We start from the raw sequence: 25,267 nt of genomic DNA on the forward strand, positions 1-25,267 counted from the left end.
ATTTCATTCTTCTAGTAATTATTTGACTTGGAGCCTTCAATTTTCATGGGGTCTTGCCAAGTTTGTCATGATTTCCATTAGAAATCGCGCTCCTCGGGTGGCTGCTGTCGTGTGTGACGGGGGGCCGATGCTGCTCTGATTAGCGAATTCCCTTCATTACAGGGAATATTGCTCTGCCTCTGGGCACATCCCTTGGGCGGGTAGCGGAGGCGAGGAGGGGAGGCTGGGGGGTGGTACTCACCCATCACCTGCTGAGTGCGAGGGGTGAACCCACCTTTCCCAGCTGCCACCCGTGTCCCCCCAGGCTTTTGCCGCTGGCGTTTGAGCTCCGGGATGTCCCAGCCTCCCTGCCTGGATGTGAAGAGCTTACAGACCCCCTGAAACACCTGTGCCAGGAGGAGGACGGGCGGGTCCTGCGGGTCCCCAGCACCCAGAGCACCAGCCCGCGGTCCCTTGCCAGTGATGCTGCTGTTACTCCGTGGTTTTTACGCCACCTCTGTGGCTCGGCAGCCGGGGGAGCCCCGTGCACTGTGCCCGTGCTGCTTGCAGAAATGTACAGATTTCCCAGTCTCCATGTCGCTTTTGCCCCCTTTTCTCTCCCTCCCAACACTTAATCCCTTCTGAAGTCTGTGCCTGGCATCTGGAAACTCTGTAGTTGTATTTCCCTACCCCCCCTCTTTTCTTTTAATTTGAGAAACATTAGCAAACTCTTCAGTCAGCTTCATGGCTTATATAAGAGAATGTGTGACAGAAACTGTTCCCTGGAACAGAATGTTATAAATATGCTAATTAGCGCTTATTAAAACAGCACGTTGGTTTCTACGGTTGGATGCAGAATCAGCCTCACGTGTGCCTGCACCTCGCCGGGGAAGCGTCCCCTCCTGTCCCTGGCATCGCTGTCGTCCCCCAGCGTGGGGACAGCGGGGTGGCACAGCCAAGGGTGCCTGGCCACAGGGCAGGGGATGCTGTGCTGCCTGCTCGGTTTGCATCAGCACCAAGGTGCCAGGGTTTTGGCAGGAGCCAGGCAGGGTGTGCAGATCCCCATACAGATCCCCCCACAGATCCCCACGTGGATCTCTGAAAGCTGGAACCAGTGACAATCCTGGGCTGGGCTGGCACGGGCAGGGGACATGTTCCCGACTGAAGGCGGCAGCACTTGGCACAGCCTGCCCGGGGTTTGCTTTGCTGTAATATAAATAGAGGAAAGTGAAATTATGTGGCTTGCTCATATTTTTGCAGCTAATCAATCTGTCATGCTATCGGGCTGTCAGTCTTTTCTGGGGGTTTTATGGTGTTTTTCTGAGTGGAGCTGATTCTTTTGCCTCTGCAGTTATGGACTAGAGTGCAATGGGGGAGTGTTTTCCCGTCCTGTGGTAATCTCCTGGCAGGAGCTGTGGCAGCAGTGCTGGTGGCGTTTGGCATGTGGGCAGAGATGTGGTCCCCGACTGGCAGGGCTGTGCTGCAGCCCGGGCACGTGCTGGGGTTTGGGCACACGCTCCCGTGTCCCACCCCACGCCTTGTGCACAACTTGCTCAGGGCGTCACCAAACCATGACACCTCCGTGTCTTTGAATCTTTTTGTATTTACGGTGCACTGGCCCCTGATCATGTTATTTACTCGCTGTGTCACTGTCAGCCGTCGCTGGAGCTGGCTCGTTGGTGGCTGTGTCCTTCTCCCAGGGCTGTGCCCCAGTCACTGTAGGAGCGGCGATGCCATCGTGCCAGCGCCGAGCCGGCTGCTCGCACACCGGGAGCGCTGAGCTGCTCTGTGCCACAGGACAGGCTGTGGCTCTGCGCTCGAGCTGCCGTGATGGCACCACACTGCCAGGGCAGGGACAGTGCTGGGGATGGTCACATCCACTCCGCGACCTGCGAGCAGCCCTGTCTCCTGCCTGGAGAACAGCCTGTCTGCTGGTGCTCGTGCCCATCCCTCGGAGTGCAGAGGTATCTCCTGGGTTGGCCATAGCCCAGAGCCTGCAATCTCTTCTGCATATGCAAATTCAGCGTGATTACAGCATTAGTCTCGACATACACTTCTGGAGTTGCTCGCTCTGCCAGCCCAGATGTGAGGGAAATATGGTAACAGGGGTTTTCAACATCCCATGTGCTCGCCCAGACACCCTCTCACACTTGGCCTCCCCACTGTTGGTGTCGCACAGCTGAGTTTTAAGTAGCTGCAAAGTCCTTTTGCCTTTTATGTTTCAATAGAGCAGGGCTGGTTGGCTCAGCTGTGGCTGGGGATTGCCATGTCCTTGGGAAGCTCCCACATGAAATATTTAGAGTCCTTGTAAGCCCTAGAGCAGTTTTTTGCATTTAACATGGTGCACCAGCCAAGGTCTCACTGCCTGTGCCTTGCTGGGCTGCATCGCAGCAGCACATCGAGCTGCTCCGGGTGCCGGGTTTCAACTTTCTTCCAGCATCAGTGAGTAAATAAATCAGTACCTGAAGTCACTGCCACGCTGTCAGTCCGCTTGGTAGCCCTGCCAGCAAGCTGAGTGCAGTGTGTGGCCGCTGGCCCCGCGGATGGAAATGTCACTGTCACTGTGTTGCCAAAGCACTTGGTGCTGAGGAGCCCCGGCACAAATCCCAGCTCATCCTGACTGTGACAAGGACAGCCAGGCTCTGCGGGGCCACGGCCACACGCTGGAGCGAGCCAGAGCCACGTGCTGGCACAGAGCGCTCTGCCCGTTGGACAGTTATTTTTACTCTAACAAGCGGGTGGGCACTCAAGACCTCAGTCCTGTGTCCCCTGCCTTGTCCCTAGTCCTTGGCTGTGTCCCCTGCCTTGTCCAGGTCCCTGGGCTGTGTCCCCTGCCTTGTCTCAGTCCCTGGGCTGTGTCTTCTACCTTGTCCCCAGTCCCTGGGTTTTGTCCCCTCCCTTGTCCCCAGTCCAAGGCTCCATGGGGCAGCTGGGCATGTTACAGCAGGGAGCGTGGGGCTCCAGCCCTGTGTCATCTGCCTGGAGCTGACAAGAGGGTCAGTCCCACTGTCCTTCGTGTCTCCGCAGTCATCTGAGACCCTCTGCCCATCTGCCACAGCCTGAAATGCGTTTCAGTTCCACCCAATTTATGTTGACTTTTCAAAATTTATTTTCAACACATCCGAACTCCGGTTCATGATGTGGCTGGAGGATTTCTGCAGATGCTTTCAAATGGAAAGCAATTCATTTCCACCGAGTACTCGCATCTAAAGTGATGAGAGAGTGCGAGGAGGGAGCATGGGGAGCAGAGTGTGCTTTCAGAGCCAGTTTATGTGCTGGCAGACCGAGGAGCAGCTTACGCTGATGGAGCGTGGTGGAGCGGTTTGGGAATCCTCACTGGGGCTAATGTGATTAATGAGGGCAATTTGCACCAGCAGAAGCAGTGCATCCCATTTATTGAAATAAATAAACCTGCAGATGGGTAAAACTCATTTGAAATGAGAGGCTGGCTGGATTCTTCTGGAGGAGAGGGGCTTTGGTTGGGTGACAGCCCAGCACGTAACTGGGTTTTGGTCACTGTGTGTGTTGTGGAAGGTCTGCGAGGCAGAGAAAATCTTGCTGGTTTTTCCTTGCTCTTGGCTATATACTAACTCTTTTCCACTTGAAGCTTTTACGACTTCATAATCTGATGGACTCGTGTGTTCAAGCTCCTTCCCCTGATGCTGGTTGAACCCCGAGGGTGCTGAACCATGGCCCATCTGGGTATGAAGGGTGATGAAGGGTGAGCTGTGGCTCACAGATCAGTAAACCCCTTGGACTGGCCTCCTGGAGGTGACGCGGTGGCAAGGAGACAGTTGTATTACTTGTTAGACTTCAAGTTCCTAAACACTTTTGGAAAAAACACTGGTAGCTTGCTTCATTGTTTGACACCTGCATCTCTTTTCAGAGTTATTCTAGTAGGAGCCACAGGATAATAAGCAAGCCATTATTTTTAACTTCTAAATTTGTTTTGTCATGACAAGCTAGAAGCATCAAAGATCCGCCTTTTCCTTATCCCACATGTGTCCCCTCCCTGGTGCAGGTGATGCTGGCGGAGAGGAAGGGCACAGACGAGCTCTACGCCGTTAAGATCTTGAAGAAGGACGTCGTTATCCAGGACGATGACGTAGAGTGCACGATGGTGGAAAAACGTGTGCTGGCTCTCTCTGGGAAGCCGCCGTTCCTGACCCAGCTCCACTCCTGCTTCCAGACCATGGTGAGTGCCGGAGCTGCAGCCGGACCTGCACAGAGCCCTGGACACCAAGCCGGGGCACCTGACCAGGTCTGAGTCACTTGGCTTCACTGGTGAGTCCCAGTGTCACCAGTTATCTGGGACCAGTGTCTGTTTGAGTGGCTGCAGGGCTCCTGTGTGGGCAGAGCTGTAGGGAATTCCGCCCTGGTCACATATTTTAGCTTTTCCAAAACACACCTTTGCTTTTATTTGTGTTTCTTTTCTCAATGTGCATCGCTACACTTGCAAAAGCAGGTGTGTATTTTCTGCCTTGGCAACCTCGCACCTTGTCCAATTTGCTCACAGAAGTGCCGCCATGAACAAAGCGTGTGTGTTAAACTGGAGATGGTCATGTACAATATCTTCACCCCTGAGATTTTGTCATCAGGCAGATGTTGGTGGCATTAGACGTGACTTCCCAGCCCCTCAGGTGACCCCAGCCCGCGATGTCCGTTGTGATCCAACAGCAAAGTGTTGTGCTTTGTCTCAGGATTCATTTTTGTGATCAAAAACCGGAGAAAAGAGTGAAACCTAATACAGACTGCAGGAAATTCAGATTGAAGTGGGCGTGTGATTGAGTTTGTACAAATCAGAAGCAGAGAGGGGCAGTGGGGAAGGTGACAGGGGGCCTGGAAAGCGATCTCTGTCCCACTGCTGAGCAGCCTGTGAGTGACAGTGTCCAGGTACGTGTCAGCAGGAACGGGGAGCGGGAATCAGCAGAGTCCTTTGGAACGATGACAATGCTATCCAGGAGGATTACATTTTAATATTATCCCAGAAATTTCATTTAACAAACACATTCAGTGTATTCAAAGCCTGTGGACCGGCTTTGCAGTACAGTAATCAAAATGTGGCAGGAGAAGCTATTTCCCACAGCATCTCTCTGGCATCTGAAGTGAGTCAGCGCAGGATTATTCCTGGCAGACCTATAGTAGCTTAATAGTAATCGTATTTGTAATGTAATCAAAATGTATAGCAGGGTGTATTATCAAATGCTGGCACAAAGCACTTTGATTTCTGGGAGCACAGTCCAGAGCGCATCTCAGCCAGGGCTGTTAGTGCAGCGACTGGTGGGAGAGAGAAAAGCTGGAAATCTGCATTTTAAAGAAAAAGTGAAGACAAGCAACAAGAGAGCTCCTGCGTGGGTCTGAAGGGTGAGAGAAGCCCCGTGCTGGGCCCTGAGGGATCTCGGGATGCTCAGCTGTGAAAAGGTCCTGGCTCTGAATCCAGGACTGCAGGGGTGAGCTGGGTGTCTGCAGGTGAGCTGGGTGTCCTCAATGGGTCCCTGGCTGTCCCCGAGTGTCCCTGGGTGAGCTATACCTTCGCTGCCGACCCCCTTCCCCTCCAAGGATCCACAGCAAAGGGCTCAGCAGCATTGGTGACACTGAGAAATGACAAATAATGGGCAGATGGGGACTTGACTGTTTGTCCTGGCTCTGACTATTGTTCACAGCCTGGAGCCAGGAAAGGGATGGGCCAAACGAGCCGGTAATTAGAAGGCGACAGGACTGGGGAGCCCCCGGAGCTGGTCCTGGCTGCCAAAGGACAGGGGATCAGCAGCCCCTGCACACTGTGCGAGTGGGGATTTACCTGTCTGACACTTGCTGCTGCTCAGGGAGTTCAGGTGCTCCAGACCTGGCCAGCCCCTGTCCTTCTCTGCCATAGACAAGATCCAGGACAGCTTTCCATACCCATCCCTCTCTTCCAGCCATCTGGCTGCTTTATTCATGATGGTTTGTTTTTCCCTCTGAAGCACCAGTATATTCTCTCCTCCGCCCAGCTGAGGAAAGCTCAGATCCTGCTTTTAGAGCTCAGCTGTCTGTTTCAAGAGACCATCTCTTCAATATTCTTCCTTCTTGAAGTTGCTTGATATATTTAGGAAGCAGCTGCAAACGAGTATAATCCCGCTTTGCTTTCCAGTGACTGTCATAGGCTGAGTGATGTGGCAGCGGCTGCTGAAGGTGACTTTGGTGGCCTGTCCCTTGCTGCCAAACGGGAGTGACGCCTTGGCAGAGGCCATGTGTATAGAGGGAACACTCTGAAATTCTCCATCATCTGATAAGCCAACCTCTGTTTTCTGCCCCACCAGTGCGACATGTTTTAGCACAGCCTGATTGCCCGTTGGGTACCAGGTTTAATCACCTTTGGGGCCGCCCCGCTATGGGGCTGGGCTGTGTATCACAGGGACGGAGGAGCTGATACCCGGTCACTCTATAGCCCTTATTATGATAATGTTCACATTTGCATATCATCTGGGCACCTTGTCCTTACTGTCTTCAAAACAGGGCAAGGTTTATTTAAGGAAGAAATGAAAAATGGGAGATATTATGAATTATTATGTAATACAGCACACCTGAAGCTCTGGCAGTGCTCCAGCCTTCATCTTTCGCTCTGTGGTTTGGGGCTGATGGGGTCTGTGAGCTCCAGCCCCACAGCTGGTTTGTGGGGCTGCACAAAGCTGCTCGTTGTAAGCAGGGTGACTCGGGTCTGATGTCACACAGCACTTTGCTGTTCTCATCCATTGCTGGCACATGTGCAGGTTGGAGCACGATAGCTGCTGGCAAGGCCGATCCACCCGCAGGCAGCCTGGGTCACATCCTGCACACCTGCATCCACAGCTTTTCCTCCCTGAGAAACATCCGGCCAGTGTTTAGGCAGGTGGTTTTGGCAGTCTTGCAAGATGTTCCTCACAGCCGTTTCCCTTTAAAAAGCAGAGCTGTGAAACATGGGAGGGAAGTGGCATTTCCTGGGTTCTCAGGAGGGTGGTGTTGCTGGTGTGGAGCTCCCACTTGCCCAGGTCCCCTCTGCCTCCCTGGCCCCGCAGGGCTCATGCTGGAGCTCCAGCTGTGCTGGGCATTATGAGATCCAGCTGCTTTGGTTTTATTGATCCCTGGTGCTGAGCTTTGTAGGAATGCTCAAGTCCTGTTTCTCATGGTGTTGCTCTCCTTGGGGCTGATCGTGGCCCACACTTTCTCAAAATTCTAGCAATGTTTTGAGGACTGGGATCACATCCAGCAGGACTCTCAGAAGCAGTGAATGCAGGTGCTGTGTCCAGCTCTCCGTGGGCGCTGCAGCACAGTGCGAGCCCTACGCATGCCTGGGCTTCCCTGGGGATGGTGCTTGTGGCTCTGGAACCTTCCTGGGGCATCTCGCAGATCTGCACCTGTGTGGCTGCCGTGCCGTGGGAGAATAGGGGTGCGTCAATCTGGGGAGTCTTAATTAATGGAAACGAAGTGCGTATTACACATTAGCAGCCAAGTCAGTGTGTTCTTATAGGTGGCTGTGATCACATGTACTAGCAGGTATTTTAATTGATTCAAAGCCAGGGATTGACCTGTTTGTTCTACTCTTAACAATTAATTAATTAACCATGTGTGAACATTAAGTGTACCCTCAGACCGGGCTGGGAGGAGCGAGGAGAGGGGATGTGCTGTGGCTGCTGGGGAGGGAGGCTCTGCAGCCCCCTCCTGTGTCCCCATCCCGGCAGGGGCTGCAGGGTCCCCTGCAGAGCTGTGTCCCCAGGCCGTGCAGCAGGCAGCTCCCGGGGGAGACTAGAGATGGGGACGTGTACATCCCTCCCAGTCCTTGGCCAAAGCATCCTGGTCCCTGCCAGCACACAGGGGCTGGTCCCACATCTCCTGTGCAGCTCTGAACCAAAGCCGTGCGGTTCCTGGGGAAACACCAGCACAGAGCTGTCTGATCAACACCCTGCAGAGTGGTGTTGGTAGAGGAGGAGAGCAAATTTATTACGGGGAAGTGGAGAACTTCTCTTCTAGGACTTCCTTGACTTGCCTTTTCCATCAGATCCATCTGCTAAGGTGCAGATTGTAAACCCAGAGCTCGGGTGTTGGAAAGGAATGAGTAGATCTGTCGTATGGGTTCCAAATGAACACGAGCTCTACCTGCACCCCATGGGGAGGGCGGTGGTGATAGTTGTATTGCCATGAAAAATCCAGACTGGAGCTGTGAGTTGCCTTGGCCCTTATTTCTGCCCCCTGCAGATTCCCTGCTCTGATAATTCTGCTGCTAATTGTTTGCTTTTTTCTCCCTGTAGGATCGCTTGTATTTTGTGATGGAATATGTGAATGGTGGGGACTTAATGTACCAGATTCAGCAAGTCGGGAGGTTTAAAGAGCCGCATGCTGTGTAAGTTCCGTAGCCCCAGTTTGGCTCCTTCAGGGTAGGTATTTGATGTACCTGTGTCATGTAGCTGGAAATACGGTCCAAGGCACAGGCTTTTGTGGTGCAATCCTGGGCAGGAAGGGAGAGAAAAGGAAGGACAGCAAGAACTGCCTTCATATGCTTAAATAAAAATCACAAACAGTGAGGAGAGCCTGGGTGGGTTTGAATCGGTGTTTTGCACTCTGGCACAGTCCCAGAATATTCTTTAAAGAAAGCTGTGGCAGTGCATGTTATCTCCTCGGCCTCCCCGAGATGACAGATAACTTTCCAGCCATGTTGCCAGCACACAGTAACGAACAGCCGTAGATCCTGGTGCTCACTTAATGAGAATTTGTGTAAGCAGAAGTGACAGCCCCTGCTAGCCCACAGCATCCTGATCGCATCCCTGCCCAATACAAGCACAGGGCGGGTTGTGTCATTCTCCTGTGATGCTTGTCTGGTATTTTTATATTGCAGCTGTCTTTATCCCTTGGTCATGTATACCCAGCACGTTACATCTGCTGCGATTAGATTTGAAAGGTTTTCATTTTGATTCATCTCCTTTAATTATCAGTCTTCCTCTTAAATCTTTCATTTCAGATTCTATGCAGCAGAAATAGCCATCGGCCTCTTCTTCCTGCAGAGCAAAGGCATCATTTATCGGTAGGTGAGCAAGTTCCTCCTTCCTCTCTTCCCCGAGCACCCAGCCCGGGCGATGGGGGGACTCCTGCATCCCTGCGGTGCCACCACCGGGCTCTGCTGGTGCCATGATGGGCTGTGGCAGCTGCCGCCACGTGTGAAACGGGGCTGGGACCCTCGTGGTGTTGCTGGGTTTTCAGGAGGTTCTTCTCTTTGTCCCTGTTTTATAGGAAGGCAGCTTTGGTTCCTCTCTTGCCTGTGTTTCATGTGTTTCTCTCCATACGACAGATGCTCACTTGGCAGCATGGACCAATTCTGAGCCATGTATTTTGCTGCAGGGCACTATTTTCTTACCATTGACACCAGAATAAGTGCTTATGAATGGCTTATTCTGAGATCTGCAGTGCAAGCCTGTCCCTTCTGGTTCAGCCACTAAAACTTATTTTCCATTCCCAATACGATTTTAACATCCAGAGTGAGCTCCAGGTGCCAGATCACGCTCTGAGGCTGCGGATTAAGCACTGAAACTCGTGCACTGCTGCAGTTCCCTGCTCGGGAGTGTTCCCAGGGTAGAGCAGAGCATCCTAATGAGTGTCAGATACCATTAACTGCTCTGCGAAAAGAAATGCCAGCTGTGCTACTGAAGTTATGAGATGCTGAAGAGTGTTCTGAAGATGAAAGAAGTGGAGCAAACCTGACATGAGGGATGTGTTTTGCTATCAGCCACTACAGAGACATTCTAGGGCTGCTGGTCCCCAATGCCCCTTCTTCCTTCCTTCCTCCGCATCCGAACCCAGGCTCGTATCCGTCTGCCTTTGTCCTGTCAGGATTCTAAGCACTGACACAATAATTGGGAAAAACAGTCTTAAAGAACAGCCAGAAGTTGTAAATTGTGCTGTTGTTTTTATGGGGCTCTTGCTTAAGCAAAGTGAAGCCTCGTGCAGCCCCTCGAGGGTCCCTGAGAACAGTCTCCACTGGACACAATGTGCACCACTGTGCCGCTCTGTCACCTCCCTTGTCCCTTAGTGGCACCCTGGGCAAGGGAAATCTTGCAGACATGCTCCAATATTGAAATGGAGGCCTCTGAGTAGTGCTTTAGCGCGTAAAACATAAATAAGCCAGGAATGGCACAGACGATAGAACTGTGTTGGTAATTAGGTGGCTGGGAATGTATAAATTGCACCTGAAATACTGAGCATTTGCTGCAAAACTGCCCTGCAGGCTGGAGCATCCACCTCTGGAGAGGCTGTTGGGGCTGGGGGCCACATCGGGAGCTCGGCAGCTGAAACTGCCTCTGCAGTTTGTGCCAAAGAGCAAAGCTCCTGCAGGGTGGGCACAGCTAATGCGTTCTGCCCACGAGGATCAGAGAGGAACGCGCTGATTTGTATTTTTGGGGGAGCATACGTGGTGCAGGGACTTCTGCTGAGTAGGTACTTCTTCATTGCTGCTGAGCTTTAAGTACACTTTGATTTTCATAGGTACAAAACCAAAAATCTATTAAATCTATCTCCCTGCTAGAGGAGAGTGTTTTCCATCACACACTTAAAAGCGATTTGCCCAGCATGGTGTTCCTGTGGGCTGAAAGTGAACTGAACGCTTCATCCCAACAGATCTCTGACTTATTTTTATTCATTTCCCCAAACATCCAACAAAGGGTCTGGGTGTGAGACGAATCCAGAGCTCACTCACTGGAGAGCACCTGGAGTCAGGAAAGTTGTGTCTTTGCTGGGTGGCTTTGCCTGTGGTCTTTTGTGTCATTGGTTTTTTGTCTCTTTGTAGAGACCTAAAGCTGGACAACGTGATGCTGGACAGCGAGGGGCACATAAAGATCGCAGACTTTGGCATGTGCAAGGAGAACATCTGGGACGGGGTGACCACCAAGACCTTCTGCGGCACCCCGGACTACATCGCCCCCGAGGTAGGAGCTGGAGGGCGGCAGGAGGTGCTCCATACGGGTTTCAGCCCATCTGGTGCTCTTTTCTGTGGGATGGCTTTGGGCGGCTTCCTGAGAGAAATGAGGACATCAATTCACTGTTGGACTGGAAGGTTCATCCCTTTGGCACTGTCCATCCCATAGGTGCTGGATCTGCTGCTGCACGTCCTACTGCTGCCTCCCCGCACAGAAACCCCTCTGGCTGCTCTCCTTGCAGCATGTTTTCCCTCTCTGGGTATTTCCCACTGCTGTGCCTCTGGCATTCCCGTCCCTGTCTGATCCTCAGCGTGCTCAGACCTCGCACGCATCCTTCCTCCTGGAAAAGCTGAGCCCAGGAGCCTGGCTTTGCCCCTCAGCATGGCTGAGCTGCTTCCAGCACAGCGTGACCACTGGGGAAAAACGGAATTATTAGTGGGTAATATTTCCATGTGAAGGAGAAATCTTTAGATCTTGCCAGCTTGCTACCTGCAGCAAAGGGCTGTATGTCTGCTGAGGAGAGGTTCCCTGTTTGCAGCCCTAGATCACTCCAAAATTACTTTGCATTTGGTTATTACTTATGTGATAGAGTCACTATGATACTTAGATGCAGTGCTGTATGGGTGCAATTTAATGTCAGACTTGTGAAATTCAGGTAGGTAATTATTCCTAAATGCCTGTTCCCTTAACGTAAGAGTACCCCTCTTCTCACTGCTGAATTTTCAGTGATGAGATTAACATTTATTCCTTTAAATATTTTAGAGAAACAGATTCTTTTGCTAGGACATAGTTAGATGTGCTAATATGCTAAACTACATTGTGTTTTGCTGCAGCCAGAGAGGTTTTTTAATTACTTGTTCAAACGCGTATTACATATCCTCAATGTACCAAGATTACTACTGGTGTCCTGTTGGTACAGAGCTCAGTTGCTGTGTGTGATTAATACTCTTTCAAAGAAGGATGAATGACCAGTTCTCTTGGTATTTGCCTGAGCATTATCACTCAAACTCTTATTGTCTTCTGCTTGCTTTATTTTTTTTTTCTAAAAGAAAAACAGAAGATGGGAAATTAGGGTGCAAATCACTATGGTACCCTAGAGCGGTGTTAAAGCTTGTTACCAGGGCGTCTCAGAAGACTGAATATAAACATCCTCTACTTTGCAAATAGCACAAGGGGGTGTACGGTCCCAGCACAGGCTCCTGCTGGGTGGCCAAGCCCGCAGCAGAGCCGGGTCCCTGCACGAAGCTGGATCAGGCCTCCTCCCCGTGCAAGCTGCAGTGTTCTCAAGCCAACATGTCTTCAGGGTAAAAATGTCCTATGATTTGCTCAACCCATTTTTAGGACTTTTTCTAATCTAAGATATGGCTCTGAGTGCCAAGGCGACAGGTACAGAGCACTAATGACCCCACGTGTTTAATCTCTGAACAAAACGTGCTGTTCAGTTGTTGGTCTTTGACCTTCCCCAACGTGCAGTCGGGACTTCCATTTACAGACAGCTCTTCTGTGAGGATCTCTTCTGAGTACTGTTTGCTTTTAAAAGCCTTTACAGTGTGAACTGTTCACACCTCCATTGCCCAGAGCACTTGTAAGTCATCTAAAAAACAAGTGGGAGGAACCTCAGGTGCACTTGGCTGAGGAATTTCAGAGCTGAAGCTCAACATTTGATCTCAGGCCTGACCCCAGGGTGCTGCAAAGGCTCCCAGGTCCTGTCACTGCGTTGGGACATGTGGCTGTGCCAGACCAGGACAGAAGAGGAGATTGGCGTTGGGCTTGTTCTCTAACCGTGCCTTGGTGACAATGCTTTCGCAGGATGGAACTCATCCCTTCTCAGACAGAGTGGCAGCCCCTGAGCTGCACCTTGACGTACCTCCTGGTGGGATCTCGCTGGATACCACAGCGTCATCTGCAAGGGCCAGGGTGGCTGAACATGGGGAGTCCTGGGGCTGCAGGTGCTGCCGCAGCGCGGAGCCGTGCTGGAGCAGGGCATGGATGAGACCCCAGGGGCTGGGCTGCTGGTTGCTGTGGATGTTCTGTGATTAGCATACGATTTGCATCCGCACTTGAGTGTAGGAATCTTTGCAGAATAGAATTCTGTAATTAGGGTGAATAAATTGTGTGATTGTTTTGCGTTAAGTAACAGATGGCAAATCCTGTCAATTCCCCAGCACTGAAATGTTGCCCGGCAGCAGCAACGCAGCGAGTCAGCAGGGGCTCGAGAGACCCTCGGAGCAGGACGGGTCCTGGATGGGACTGTCACCGCTCCCACCCGCCCGGGCGCTGCTCTTGTCCTACGGGGTCTGGCTCACGGGGACCAACCTCCTCGACGATTCGGCTGTGGGCACCCAAAGCACCAGCACACACGGCGAGGCTGGCTTTGCTGCAGGGCTGTACATTATGAAATTTAGTGTATTTCATATTTTGCAAAGTAAATAATGGGGAAATACAAAAAAAAACCCCACAATTTGATGTCTTATCCAAAGTAAATTTTTATATTTTTAAATTAAACAAACAAATCAACAGCCAAATGCTGAAGCTATATCAATATTCATTTCAACTCCAAAACCACCACATTGCTCAGGTAAGGGTAGGGCCATTGGTTATTAGGATATTTTGTGAGGGATGTTCTGCAATAAATAATGGAAAGCAAACTGGCAGCCTGAAAGGCAGAGGGTTTTGACTACCCATATGCTGTAAGTCTGTTTTAAAGGACCACATATCATCCACAGAGAGACTAATTCTGTGTTGCTGTTTCAAACCAACTGCACTGAAGTCAGTGGCAGAATATTCCTGAAGTACATCGGGATGAGCAGGGATGGCTCTGACGAGTCGGAAAGAGCCCGACAAATACGCTGAAGTTTCATCTGAATCAAAATGAGTCTGTCTCAAATCACAGTGAATATTCGGGGTTTTTTTCCAATATTTAGTGCACATTTGGAGGCTGATGATTTTTTAAAGTTACTGAATCCTTCGCCTATTGTGTGTTCTGTTTATAATTACTATTTCTCACTATTCAGGGACTGGTGTTTCAGTAAATAACCTTGTCCTTTTGGCCTGGATTACAGCTTTAAATTAGTTTGCATTGTGCCAACAGGTTCAAAACAAGAGTGTAATCCTGCTGTTTGTGTTGCTTTCAGATAATTGCTTATCAGCCCTACGGGAAGTCTGTGGATTGGTGGGCGTTTGGAGTCCTGCTCTATGAAATGTTAGCTGGACAGGTAATTGAATTTTAATTGACTCCTGTGGGATTGTGCTGAGTTCCCCGATGAGCATGTGCTGCCATATGATTTGTTTTGTTGCTGGTGGGGCTCGTGTCTTTGTGGCTGAGATGCCACCTTGGATGCAGCCCTGGGACTGCGATGCTGAGACACAGGTCACTGCTGGGGGGTGGTTCCATGGCTGGGGGTGATTTACAGTAGCAAAGGAAGCTCAAAGCTCCAGGAATGCTATGAACATCCTGAATCTCTGCTTGCTTTGCTCCAGGCTCCCTTTGAGGGAGAAGACGAAGACGAGCTGTTCCAGTCCATCATGGAGCACAACGTAGCCTACCCCAAGTCCATGTCCAAGGAGGCTGTGGCGATCTGCAAAGGGGTAAGGGCTGCTCTGCAGGTCTTGAAGGAGGGAGAGGGGCAGGCAGTGGGCACGGGGGTCCCAGCTGCTCCTGGCCATCGCAATGATCTCCCCAGGGAAGCGGTGAATTCCACAACATCAGACGCTTTTAAGATGCAGCTGGACAGGGTGCTGGGCCAGCTCGTCTAGAGCATGCTTTGCCAAGAAGGGTTGGACCAGCTGCTCCTCATGGTCCCTTCCAGCCTGGTCTTCCTTGATTCCATGATTCCTCGCCCTGGTCCCGGCTGCGGGCTCCAGCGCAAGGGCAAGGGGCATCCAGCAAAACCTGCTCATGTTCTGGTGCCCGTGCTCTCTGCTCCCGGACCCACAACTTGTGCTACACTGTGTATATGTACAAAACCCAATTAAAACCAACACCTAGATCCTTTCTGCAAGGTTGCACCGCGCTGAGCAGGAGAGGGAGGATGCAAGGGCTGGCCTGGCCCTGCTCAGGTGAAGGTCAGGAGAAGACTGGAGCGTTGGGTGGAATGTGGGAGTTGAGGGTGTCTGCCTGGACGGCCCATTTGCCCCTCAGTGACAACAGGGGAGCTTTGTGTGTCTGTGCCTGAAAAGAAAAATATACTTAGAGAAAATGAGTGTGATTTCTAAATGGTTTTCCTAAGATGAGATCCAAAGCCTTCGTCCTGCAGAGGTTTCCATTGAGCTGTGATGAGTGGCCCTTCAGGGGCACCTGAAGTTCAGTGCTGATGGCATCTCTGTTAGTTCAGAGCAGTGTTTTCATTATCATATCTCTTAATTTGCAGGGAAGCTCTGCATTGCCCAGTGTCCTGAGCCCCCTGTGGACTGGGCCTAGGCAAGACTTAAATGCAGTCTGAATTAATTTGGGTTGAGGTGAATATAGGCAGGCTGGGTCCTGATGTTATTGTGCACATGGTTATTGCTTGAGACTGAGCCTCGGCTCAGCTAGCTGGTGTCAAACAGGACTATAAATATGTGTTTGTGTAGGAATTTTAAAAATGTTTGCTTTTAATAGTTAATATTTAAAATATCTGAATGTTCTAAATCTCAAAATAGTGTTTCTATCTACAAATGACACATCTTGCGCTCAGCGCTCCCACTGCGGCATTTCAAAGCCTCTTACGGTGTTGCCAGAATTGGGAGCTGGTGGCACAGAGGAGGATTCGCGTGTCCTGTGGGACAGGCACTGGGAGGGGACACTGTCTGTCCCACCTGCCACTCGCCTTCACCAGGACGCAGTAAAATCAAGTCCTTAATTCAGAAACCGTGCTGGTGATGGAAGTGGCAGTTTCCACAAGCTTCCTCACCCCCTGTCATTCCTCATGCTGTTTCAGTTGGGGCATAAGGGGACAGTCCAGGGTGTTCCTGGCCAGGCAGGAGGGAGGGAAAGTGCTTGGTGCTGCTGCACATCGCTGTCCCACGGTCCCCAAACGGGGACGAATCTTACCGTCAGCTTTGCTGTTGCATTAGTCAAAATGTGAATGCTGCAAATAGACAAGAAGAGACCATGACTGGAACATCTGCTGGGTGTAGCTGTGGTGGCTTTTTTCACTTTTGGAAATGTGAGGCTGCATGGGAGGACATTTAGCTTGGCTCTTCATAAATTCTTGTACTTTTTTCTGCAGCAAAGTAGTGGTTCCCTTTGTACAACCCTTGTTTCAGGGAAGTGCACAATAACTCCTGACACACTTTGCCACCACCAGACCGCTACACCAGAAAGTTTAATTAAAAATATGTGTGATATTTACGAGCTGTTAGTTAGCTAGAAACACAGTATGCACATTTTCCCCTGGAATACAGTGCAGTATGTCTCAGTTAAGCACATGGGCACTGGAATTAGTGCTGTTAGTGCTAGTACATGGTCTGTCTCCCAGGAGGGCACAAGCCCAGCCGTGGGTCAGTCCAGAGAACCAGCAATCACAGGTGCTTCTGCTCCCAGTGCGCAGGGTTTGGTGTTTCACTGCCACACTCTCCAAAACCATTTTGTTGTTCCGACGTAGTTTCACTCCCCAGTCATCACGTCCTGTTGCTCAGCTCGGAGATGAAAAGCATTTGCTCCTGAAAGCCACAGATCGGCTTGAGCCAAGAAACAGGCGTTAATCAGAGAGACTTGGCTGGGAAGCAAACTGGCGAGTGACCCAGAACACAGCACCGTGACTCGCCAAGTGGCATCAATTAGCAGATCAAACGGAGCGTTTCCCTCCTCCGCCGTCACTGCGGGTGTGTTCCGCGGGCTGACGTTTCCACGGTGCAGGTGCCTTGGCTTTGCTCTCTTGGTTGCGTTCTTGGGGCTCCCGGTCCAGCCCAACGTCACAAAGCAGCTTTTTTCTGTCCCATACGGCGGGTGTGACTGTGCCTGGGTAGCCCTTTCCAGGTGAACAGATTGCCTGCGAAGATCAGGTCCCTCTTTCATCTCTGCCTGATGGCAAAGGCGTAAAATGGCATGTTTTCCACAGTAAAGTTCACAGGTATTTTGAGTGGTATTCCCACTGGCGTGAAAAACACGTAATAGCTGCTTAGCGCCTGTGAACACGCAGCGTCCACTTGCCTGCCAGAGATAATAAAGCTGCAGTTTAGCAAAACAGTTGAGTCCAGACTTGGACTTTCCTCTGTCTGAGCTCCAAATGTCAGATGTGCTGTTACAGGTGATTTGGTCTAAAGCATCCTTCCTTATCTGCAGAAGCCTGAAGGGTTTTCACTGCGTTAGTATGAGGATTAAATCAACTTGTTCCTGTTTAATACAAACAAAGCTAAGTGATTATCCTGTGTAAGCTGGGAGAATCAATCTCGTGTTTGTGGAGTCCTATACATCAATAACAGATGGCACCTTCATGCTCACATGCATTAAAAAACAAAAAAAAACCAAGAAAATTTAATTTCTGGATGCATATATTGAAAATATTGAACAACTGCAGTGTAGTACAGCTCTGTTCAGCTTTACAGGCAGGTACATGAAGTAGAAAATCTATTACGATTCATTAGCCAGCTGAGCTGCTCTGAACTTGCTGTGCATTTGTGTTGTGCTGAGGAAGCCGGGGGTTTAACCACCACACTCCAGTTTGGGGGGCAGGTGTTTGCGGAAGAGTTCGCAGCACCTCTGGGATCAGTTTAACTGCCCTGCTTTTAATAAAGTAGTTCTTTTGTTGCAGCTGCATGGCTCATATTCTCTTTGCTTGTCGACATCTTACAAATCTCTGGAATCTCCACCTGATCTCCGAACACAGCTCGAACAATGACCCCAGGATATTAATGTTTGTACAGCCGCCCCCAATTCCCATGCCCCATTTCACATTTCTTATTGAGCCAGTGAAAAGGAGAAGTGTAGCTGATAAACAACATTAGTGGACTGTTTGTGCTTTTTTCCTCCAAATTGACTCTTTCATTAGAAATACGCTTCTCATCTGTGCTGCTGTGGCTCTGGAGAGTTGGAGCTTGTGCTTCTAGGGCTGATGAAAGTTTCTGAGGACAGGTCGTTCATCCCAAACGGGCAGCTTTGAAATGAGCTGTGCAGATGCTGAGCAGTTTGCTCTGCAGCAGAGGGGCTGCTCAGGAGCTTTGCACACACCGGGCTCCCCCATGCACCTGGGGACGCTGCAATTATTTCTTGGTGAACCAATTTCATTCCTGGAGGAAAAGGGGATGCGTTCATCCCTCCCAGTGCTCATGTACCTGTGATCTGCTTACTCTGCTATTGTAAGGCACTGCCAACCTCTCTGTCCCAGAGCTGCTCCTGCTTCTCAAGGTGGGAGCCCTTGGGGGGTGTCTGGGCACTGTTGGGCACAGTAGACGTTTTGGGACGCAGTTGGCCCCTCTGTGACAGTTTCTTCTCTTCATCCCCGCCCAGCTGATGACCAAGCACCCTGCCAAGCGCCTGGGCTGTGGCCCCGAGGGGGAGCGGGACATCAAGGAGCACGCATTCTTCCGCTACATCGACTGGGACAAGCTGGAGCGCAAGGAGATCCAGCCGCCCTTCAAGCCCAAGGCTGTAAGTGTGACCGCGCTCCCCTCGCGCTGGGTCTGTCCTGCACTGCCTGTTCCCCCGTGCTGCGTGTGTCCCCATGCAGGGATGGGTGTCCGTGGGTGCAGCTGCTCAGGGATCGTGGCTCCTCCGACCTGGCCCGTGTCCAACCGCTGCTGTCAGAGGGTCACTCTCGGATGCCTCATCTCACTCTGACTTGCAGGGACAGAAACAGCGTGCGCTTAGCTCACAGATATGTGTTGCAATATTGTCTGTTATCACAGTGGTCAGTCTTTCTGTCCGGTTCTTTCCTCCATTTTTCTTAAGCTGAACAGGTCTCTCTTTTCTTTTTTTCAATCTAAATGTTATTTCAACCTCTAGCCCAGCACCATGGTCTGTGTGAATTGGCTGTGAAGCTGTTTCACTCAGCAGTTTCTCTCCAAGGTGAAGCGGTGGAAAGCTGGAGCCTGGCTCATGGGCACAGAGGACTCTGCTGTGGGACAACCTGCTGCTCTTGCTGTGGGACGGGGGTTTCTGGCAAGAGCTGCTGTGTGCTGGGGGCACCAGGCCGGGGGGGCGAGCTGCCAGCAGCAAACTTGGGGGGGCTGTGAGTCATCTGAAAGCTGGTTGTCGAAAAAGGTGAGACTGCTTGGCTGCTCATTGGTCCAGCCACCTTTGTGGTGACATCTGCGTACGCAGTGACATTGTCCAGGATGCAGCCTGAGCTGCAACATGCGGTTCATCACTGGGGTCCCGGTGCAGCTGGGGTGCTGGGCCCCTCTGCACCCCCAGGCACATCGGTTTGCTGCATCCCTCTGTCTGTGGGGTCTCTGCCCTTCCCCAGAGAGGATGTGCAGGCAGATGTGCCCACGCAGACTCGGGGACAGGGACACCTCTCCCTGGGTTTCTGTATCTCTCTTGTCCATGTTGGGACTGGCAGGGTCTCAGCCATGTCTGAGTCCCTCCGCTGTGGTCCAGGTCCTTCAGGCAGGAGTTTATTCATGTTTCCACCTCCTGCATGCCTGTTAGCTGCTGTGCCCTAGTTGGGCACTGGTGTTTTACAGAAAACTGTGAATCCAAAGTTAGATCTGATTTACTTAGCTGATATGGGCTGATATTCATGCCCAGTGATGATCAAGGTGGGGACATTGCACACTCTCTTCATCCATCATCCCGGAACGCAACCCAGAGTCCAGAGATGCTCCATGTATTTAACTGAGCCTTCTCCCACCCTGCTGTCCTTCACCACCTCGGACACGTCTGCTTTTTCTCTGCTTTACAGTAAATCTGTTCTTCTGAGCGGACCTCTTCAGCGCTTGGAATAAGTCTGCTTTCAGGGAAGTGTGGGGTGGGAGTCTGGTGCAGGGTGCTCAGCTCCTTTAGCTCTCCTCCCTCTAAAAGCCTCTCTGTTCCAGCAGCCTTTTCCCTCCTGCAGCTCCATGCTTGACTGATCCCGTATGAATTACCACCCATTAGCTGGGCCGAGCAGGACTGGGCAGCCACGTCTCCTACCTGTACACAGCACCGATGGGGGGGTGGTCGCCGGGGGTGCTGCTCCTCGGCCCGGCTCCGCAGCGATGCTCTGCCTGCCTTCCATGCTATGTATTTGAATTTCAGACAGGTATTTTCACAAACGTCACTCCGGTGCCTTTGCAGGACGCTGGATGTGACTCTGTCCTCAGCCCTGGTTGTGCTGCAGGGTGGTCTTGGGCTGCTCTCTGCATCAGCAGAGAGAAAAACATCCCATTCTCCGGGTTAGTCTCAGAAATGTGGGGACCCAGGTGGCTGGGATGCAGCGTGTGGTGCTGACATGGGGTTGGAATTTCTGTCTGCTTTCCCTTCCCTCGGAGGAATGGGATCTCCAGGCTACGAGACTGTGTAGGAAAGGAGCTGCCAGGGAAGTGTTACCTTTGATATTGAAGCATGGTAGTGCAAAAGTATTTGGTGCTGGTTTTACGTGCAGTTATTTGTTGGCTTAGGGTGGGATCCGACCTCTGTGCAGAGGGTGCTGAGGAGCAGGTGTGTCTGCGGGATGTGGCTCCGCAGGGCTGAGCAGCACCGGGGCTCCGGGGGCTTGCTCTGGAAAAGCCCATTTCTCCTGAAATCCGTAACTCCTGCTGTTTCCCACCTCTGTTCAGTTGCTGATGAAGCTGCTGCTGTGTCCCCGCTCTGTGTCTGCCCTTCCTTCCTGAGCAGATCCCCAACCACGCTCTGTGCCTTGGCTTGTGGCACAGCATTACTTGGTGTTTGGTTTTTTTACAGTGAAAAACAATTGAATTCAGTCAAAAGTGCTTTCTTACCAGTTTTGTGTTTTAAAATGTGCAATTTTTGTCTTGCTTTGAATGTCTTATTTTCTTAAAAATCCTTTTGATGGTGGATCTTGGAAGGGGGACGGTAAGCTGCCGTCTGTCGCGTCTCACCTAACGGCTGGTGCTGGGGAAAATTCACCATTTGATAGGACAGAAGATTAACAGAAGGGTAGGCGCAATAGATTTAGGATTTAGGTAGGATTAAGGCAACTCAGGTACCTGCTGATAGCTGATATTTCAACAGCAGTGCATCTGCTCTGGGAAATGCTGCTCCTTTCATGCCAGCTGTGAGCGCAGATCAGAGCGGCACAGAAATGGAAACGGGGTTTGGGTGCCTTCACAGTGGCTCCTGAGGAAAGACACTGTCATTGCTTCTGACCTTCAGCCGGGCGTGCAGGGCTCCCACGCTCCTGGGGTGGGGGATTTGTGCAAGCCTGGCTTTTACCTTGGCTTAAGTCTTCTTTTTTTCCCCTTTAAAAAAAATAAAATAACTTCTATAGAGATAAGGTTGCAGAGATTGTCTGCAAGCCAAGGTTTCAAAATACACAGTAATACGCAGCTGTGGACTCAGTGTCTGTGCCCAGCAGCATCTTTGCTTCTTCTCTCCTCTGTAGCACCCACATTTTTTTTGCCGTGTTTCGCATCCCTTCCCAGAAACCGACGTGACTTGACACCAGCGGGCAGACGGACACTTCAGCCTCTGCCTGCCCGGGTGCTTCGTACCCAGAGCTGAACCGCAATTCCCGAGAGCGCCTGTGTTGCTTCCTGCTTTGTGCTTGATTAACCTTTATCACAGAGACGGTAACGAGACAGATGAGGGTCTGGGCTGTCTCTGGTGTGCAGACACGCGGCGGGTTTGACACGGGCTGTGCTCGGCTGCTCCGCGCCTTGGCTTGTGCATAACAATTCCTTTCGTGAGGCTGCATTTACCCTGGGAAGTGTATTTACACTTGCCTGCTTTCTCTGTCTCTCGTCGAGATAATTATTGTTTTTAGTATCTAATTACTCCTTTACTTTACATAAAGCCTAGTGATTTGAAAAGTCTCCTCATTTTGAAAGCTTTGAAATCACACAGCAGAGCACAGGATTATTCACAACAGGACAGTGGTTTAAAAAGAATTGCTTTTAATCTAATAATTTTTAATTGCGTAAATTAATTTTTCTCTAACTGCTTTGAATTAATTAATATAGAAATGCCATTTTTAGACCTGGATTTGTAAAAACTCTGATTTCCCTGCACACGTGTTTTTGTAGCTTTAGTTTCAGTCTTTATGAGGTGAGTTCAGATGTTTGCGTAAGTAATTTTCTAATTAGAAAAGCTGTGAGGATTGAGGGGCCAACAGTTGCCAGGAGCCGTGGGGAGGCAGCCGAGTGCATTAAGGTTAACCATCTCCTCTGGTGATGGAGGCAAGATGTGCTCTAGGAGCCTCAGGCTCCTGTAAAGACTTTCTCTGGGATTCCCCTCTGATTATTCAGCCAATATTTTCAGTATATTGGGAAGAAACTTGGCTTTGTGGGAGAGGTGGACGCCAGGGTCCTACATCAGCAAACCCTTTGCCTGGAGCAAGGGTGAACACTGGGGAGCATCCTGCGCTGGGGCTGGCTCGTTAACCAGACACTGATGAACACAAAGCACCATTCCCCGACCAGGTCAAAAGGGCCCTTAGGGCAGCCCCAGGTTCATGATATGACCCAAACTCCCCCAAACAGGCAGCATCTGTTCCCAGGAGTGTCTGGGAGCCCCGATGCTCCCTGGGGTGATGAGGACCCCAGTTTCTGAGCCGGAGCAGCCCTGGAAAGGTCACACTTGCCCCAGGGATGCTGCAAGGCTGCTGGGATTGTGGCTGTGCCACTGCTTTGGGCTGAAAACCAGGGAAATGGAGTGTGTGTTCAGCCCACTCCTTCTCCTCAGTGGTGGGGGCGAGGGCTCCATCGGCAGAACAGCCACCCTCGGCTTTTACAGGCTTTGATTGCATCTCGGGGATCAATGGAAAATATTTTATTGTGCCTTTTGTCTCTATTTGAAATCAAGCTAGAACCTGATAAAATAAGAAGGCTATCTTCTCAGCTGACAGTTTTATTTCTGCAGCCAGAAGAAAAGTCATTCTGCGTTGGCTATAAATATTAGACGGGACACATTGGGGATTTATGTAAGATAAATTCCCACCCTCCCCCTTTCTCCATTCAGGATGGAGTGATGCCTGTACATAAATATAGCACTGAAATAAGGCGGATTTTTCACAACGTAGCTTTTGATAAATGTAAAATTCATAGTGCATGTTTCCCATCCTTTAACGAGGAGCTTAATTTCAGAAGCTTTAAAGATGGAGCTGCAGATAACAAGTGTTTGCAGCTGGGACTGTGGTGGGTCCTTCTCTCCCTTATCATGCACTTTGCCAGAGCCTGTGTCCAAAACTCCAGCAGCGCTGGGGCTTGGCCACTGGAATGAAACCTGTGCAGGACAGCCCAGGTCCACGGTCACAGCTTCAGACCGTGGCTATGGGCTTGGATGCAGCTTTTGTAAACCCAGAGACGATTTCCAGCCTGAAAGTATTTATTTCATCTGTGGGAAAGCTCGCAAAGAGCAGGACATGCTGTTTGGTTTGCTGGCCAGGCCAAGTTCTTATGGACCTGAACAGAAAGTCTGCAAAGTTCACAAAACTGGGCAAGAAATACTATGGATAGATGCAACTTTTAAAATTTTCCATCCACATGTTCTTGCCTTATTACATTATAGTGAGAATTATTGCTCGCCAATATGCATATTAAAATGTGTTTGTGCTTTCTATTTCAATAACCAGAAGCATTTCATAAGGATTAGTTTTTAAATCTTTCTGATGGCGTTGCTCGTTTGATTTTTTTCTTTTTCTTTTTTTAAGACAGCACATTTCTTTATAGCAAAAAAGGTTGGTGCTGTTGGATGTTTTGCAAGAAGTGCCTTGCCTGTCTCTACCAAGATCTCGTGAAGCTAATAGGCAATGACAGCTATATTTTCAAAGCACTGTAAGGCTTTCACTGTGTGTTGGGAGTTGATAGAATCTGCAAGTGAGCGGCTTATTAGCAGGTAAACCCTGCTCTGCTCTGTGTTCCTGCACTGATAACCCTGAGCACCGCAGACTTTCCCAGTAATCTTGCTCATGATTTGTTTTATCTCAGCACTGAGGGGGAGACTGGTGACAACGTGGCCTCAAAAGCCCCTGGCTCTTTGTTTCCTGACTTCCAGGCTTCGTGGAACTGGCAGCTTCCAGTTTGGGGAATTTATTTTCTATTTTGATGTTAATAGGATGGCTTTTGGGAAGTCATTTGGTTGATGCTGACTTGTCAAACATCTAAAACATACTTTTACAAGACTCTAAAGCTGCGCTTGATTGCGTGGTCTGGAGTTAGAAACGGTGCTGAGCTTGTGGTCACGGCCAGGAGATGCATTTGGGAGCAGGAGCTTGACAAATCCAGACTAGAAGTGTGCAGTAGGTTTAGACAGGGCCTTACAAAATGGAGAGGCACAGTGGTGTGGAAGGATGGGCTCGGAGACTGGAGGGGCAGGCGGGCAGTGTGGCTGCAGTTCCAGTTAAATCGACTCCAGCATTACCCATTGAACTTCGTTTAGAGGCTTGGGGATAGTAAGTGTGATTGACTTGGTGCTGTAAGAACATATAAGATCTGAAAAGGGAGCATGCGTTGGAGACTGACAGATGTTCACATTGTCTTCCCTCAACCCTGTGTGGCAGAAGGAACTGGGAAATGTTGAAGTTGACATGCAATTGTCTTTAATATTTTATTATATTTAGTTTGCCGTTTATTAAAAATGTAAATCTGTTTCCTTAACAAATGGAAGTTAAATGCCAGGAAAAACTGTCCCGGCACTTGGAGCACTGTTCTCCGTGGGGGGGTGGAAGGAGAGAACGGAGGGAGCGAGAGGTGCTGGGTACTACGCCCTGGAGAGCCGGGGGGGCATCGCTGTGTGGGGCTCTGCTGGGGGGTCACCAGCGTTAGAGAAAAGTCATTCCAGGCAGCTCACAGGGACGTGACATGCGCGTGATAGGCAGTAATTGAGCACAATTTGTAGCTGTTGCAGTGACCCGGTATCCACCTGTTATTAGCTATTGCTATTATTATTGTATTAAATCATGACTTGCAGCACGGGAAGTTACAAGACCCTTGTTTTGATTGCTAAGAAAATTAAATTAGGCGTTTGGCATGTCTCCCCGGTCCCAGCCTCCTTGCTGCAGCCGTCAGCGCATCCAGCACGATCCTGCCCACGGCACCCGGAGCGGTGGGTGCTGCCCAAGCCCCAGCGCGGCTCTGGCACCCTCGGGTGCTCCCCAGGCCCCGTGTTTCCCGGCCCTGCGGTGCTGTGCCAGCCAGGGCAGTGGTTGCCAAGGCTCCAGGGCTTTTGATTCCTTCTCTCGTCTGGCTTTGCTGGCTGCGGAGAGCTGGCCAGTGCTCTCAGCATCCTGCCCTACCTGAAGCAGTGTTGTCGCGAAGGGGGGTGCTGAGCCGGGGAAGCCGCAGGGGCG

At 50.7% G+C, this 25,267-nt stretch overlaps 1 protein-coding gene across 2 annotated transcripts in view; it reads left to right on the plus strand.

Annotated features, from left to right (window-relative positions):
- The window catches only part of PRKCB (protein kinase C beta), a 104,438-nt gene that overhangs the window by 73,681 nt on the left and 5,490 nt on the right, over positions 1–25,267 (plus strand). For both annotated transcript variants that reach the window (XM_082064800.1, XM_082064799.1), the window contains exons 10-16: positions 4,001–4,174; positions 8,244–8,335; positions 8,951–9,013; positions 10,769–10,907; positions 14,033–14,113; positions 14,379–14,486; positions 18,328–18,468. In XM_082064800.1, coding sequence (XP_081920926.1) covers positions 4,001–4,174; positions 8,244–8,335; positions 8,951–9,013; positions 10,769–10,907; positions 14,033–14,113; positions 14,379–14,486; positions 18,328–18,468 — 798 coding nt within the window. The remainder of the gene's footprint in view (positions 1–4,000; positions 4,175–8,243; positions 8,336–8,950; positions 9,014–10,768; positions 10,908–14,032; positions 14,114–14,378; positions 14,487–18,327; positions 18,469–25,267) is intronic.

The sequence above is a fragment of the Streptopelia decaocto genome (genome assembly GCF_964273445.1).
Source record: "Streptopelia decaocto genome assembly, chromosome: 13".
Classification (NCBI taxonomy): domain Eukaryota; kingdom Metazoa; phylum Chordata; class Aves; order Columbiformes; family Columbidae; genus Streptopelia; species Streptopelia decaocto.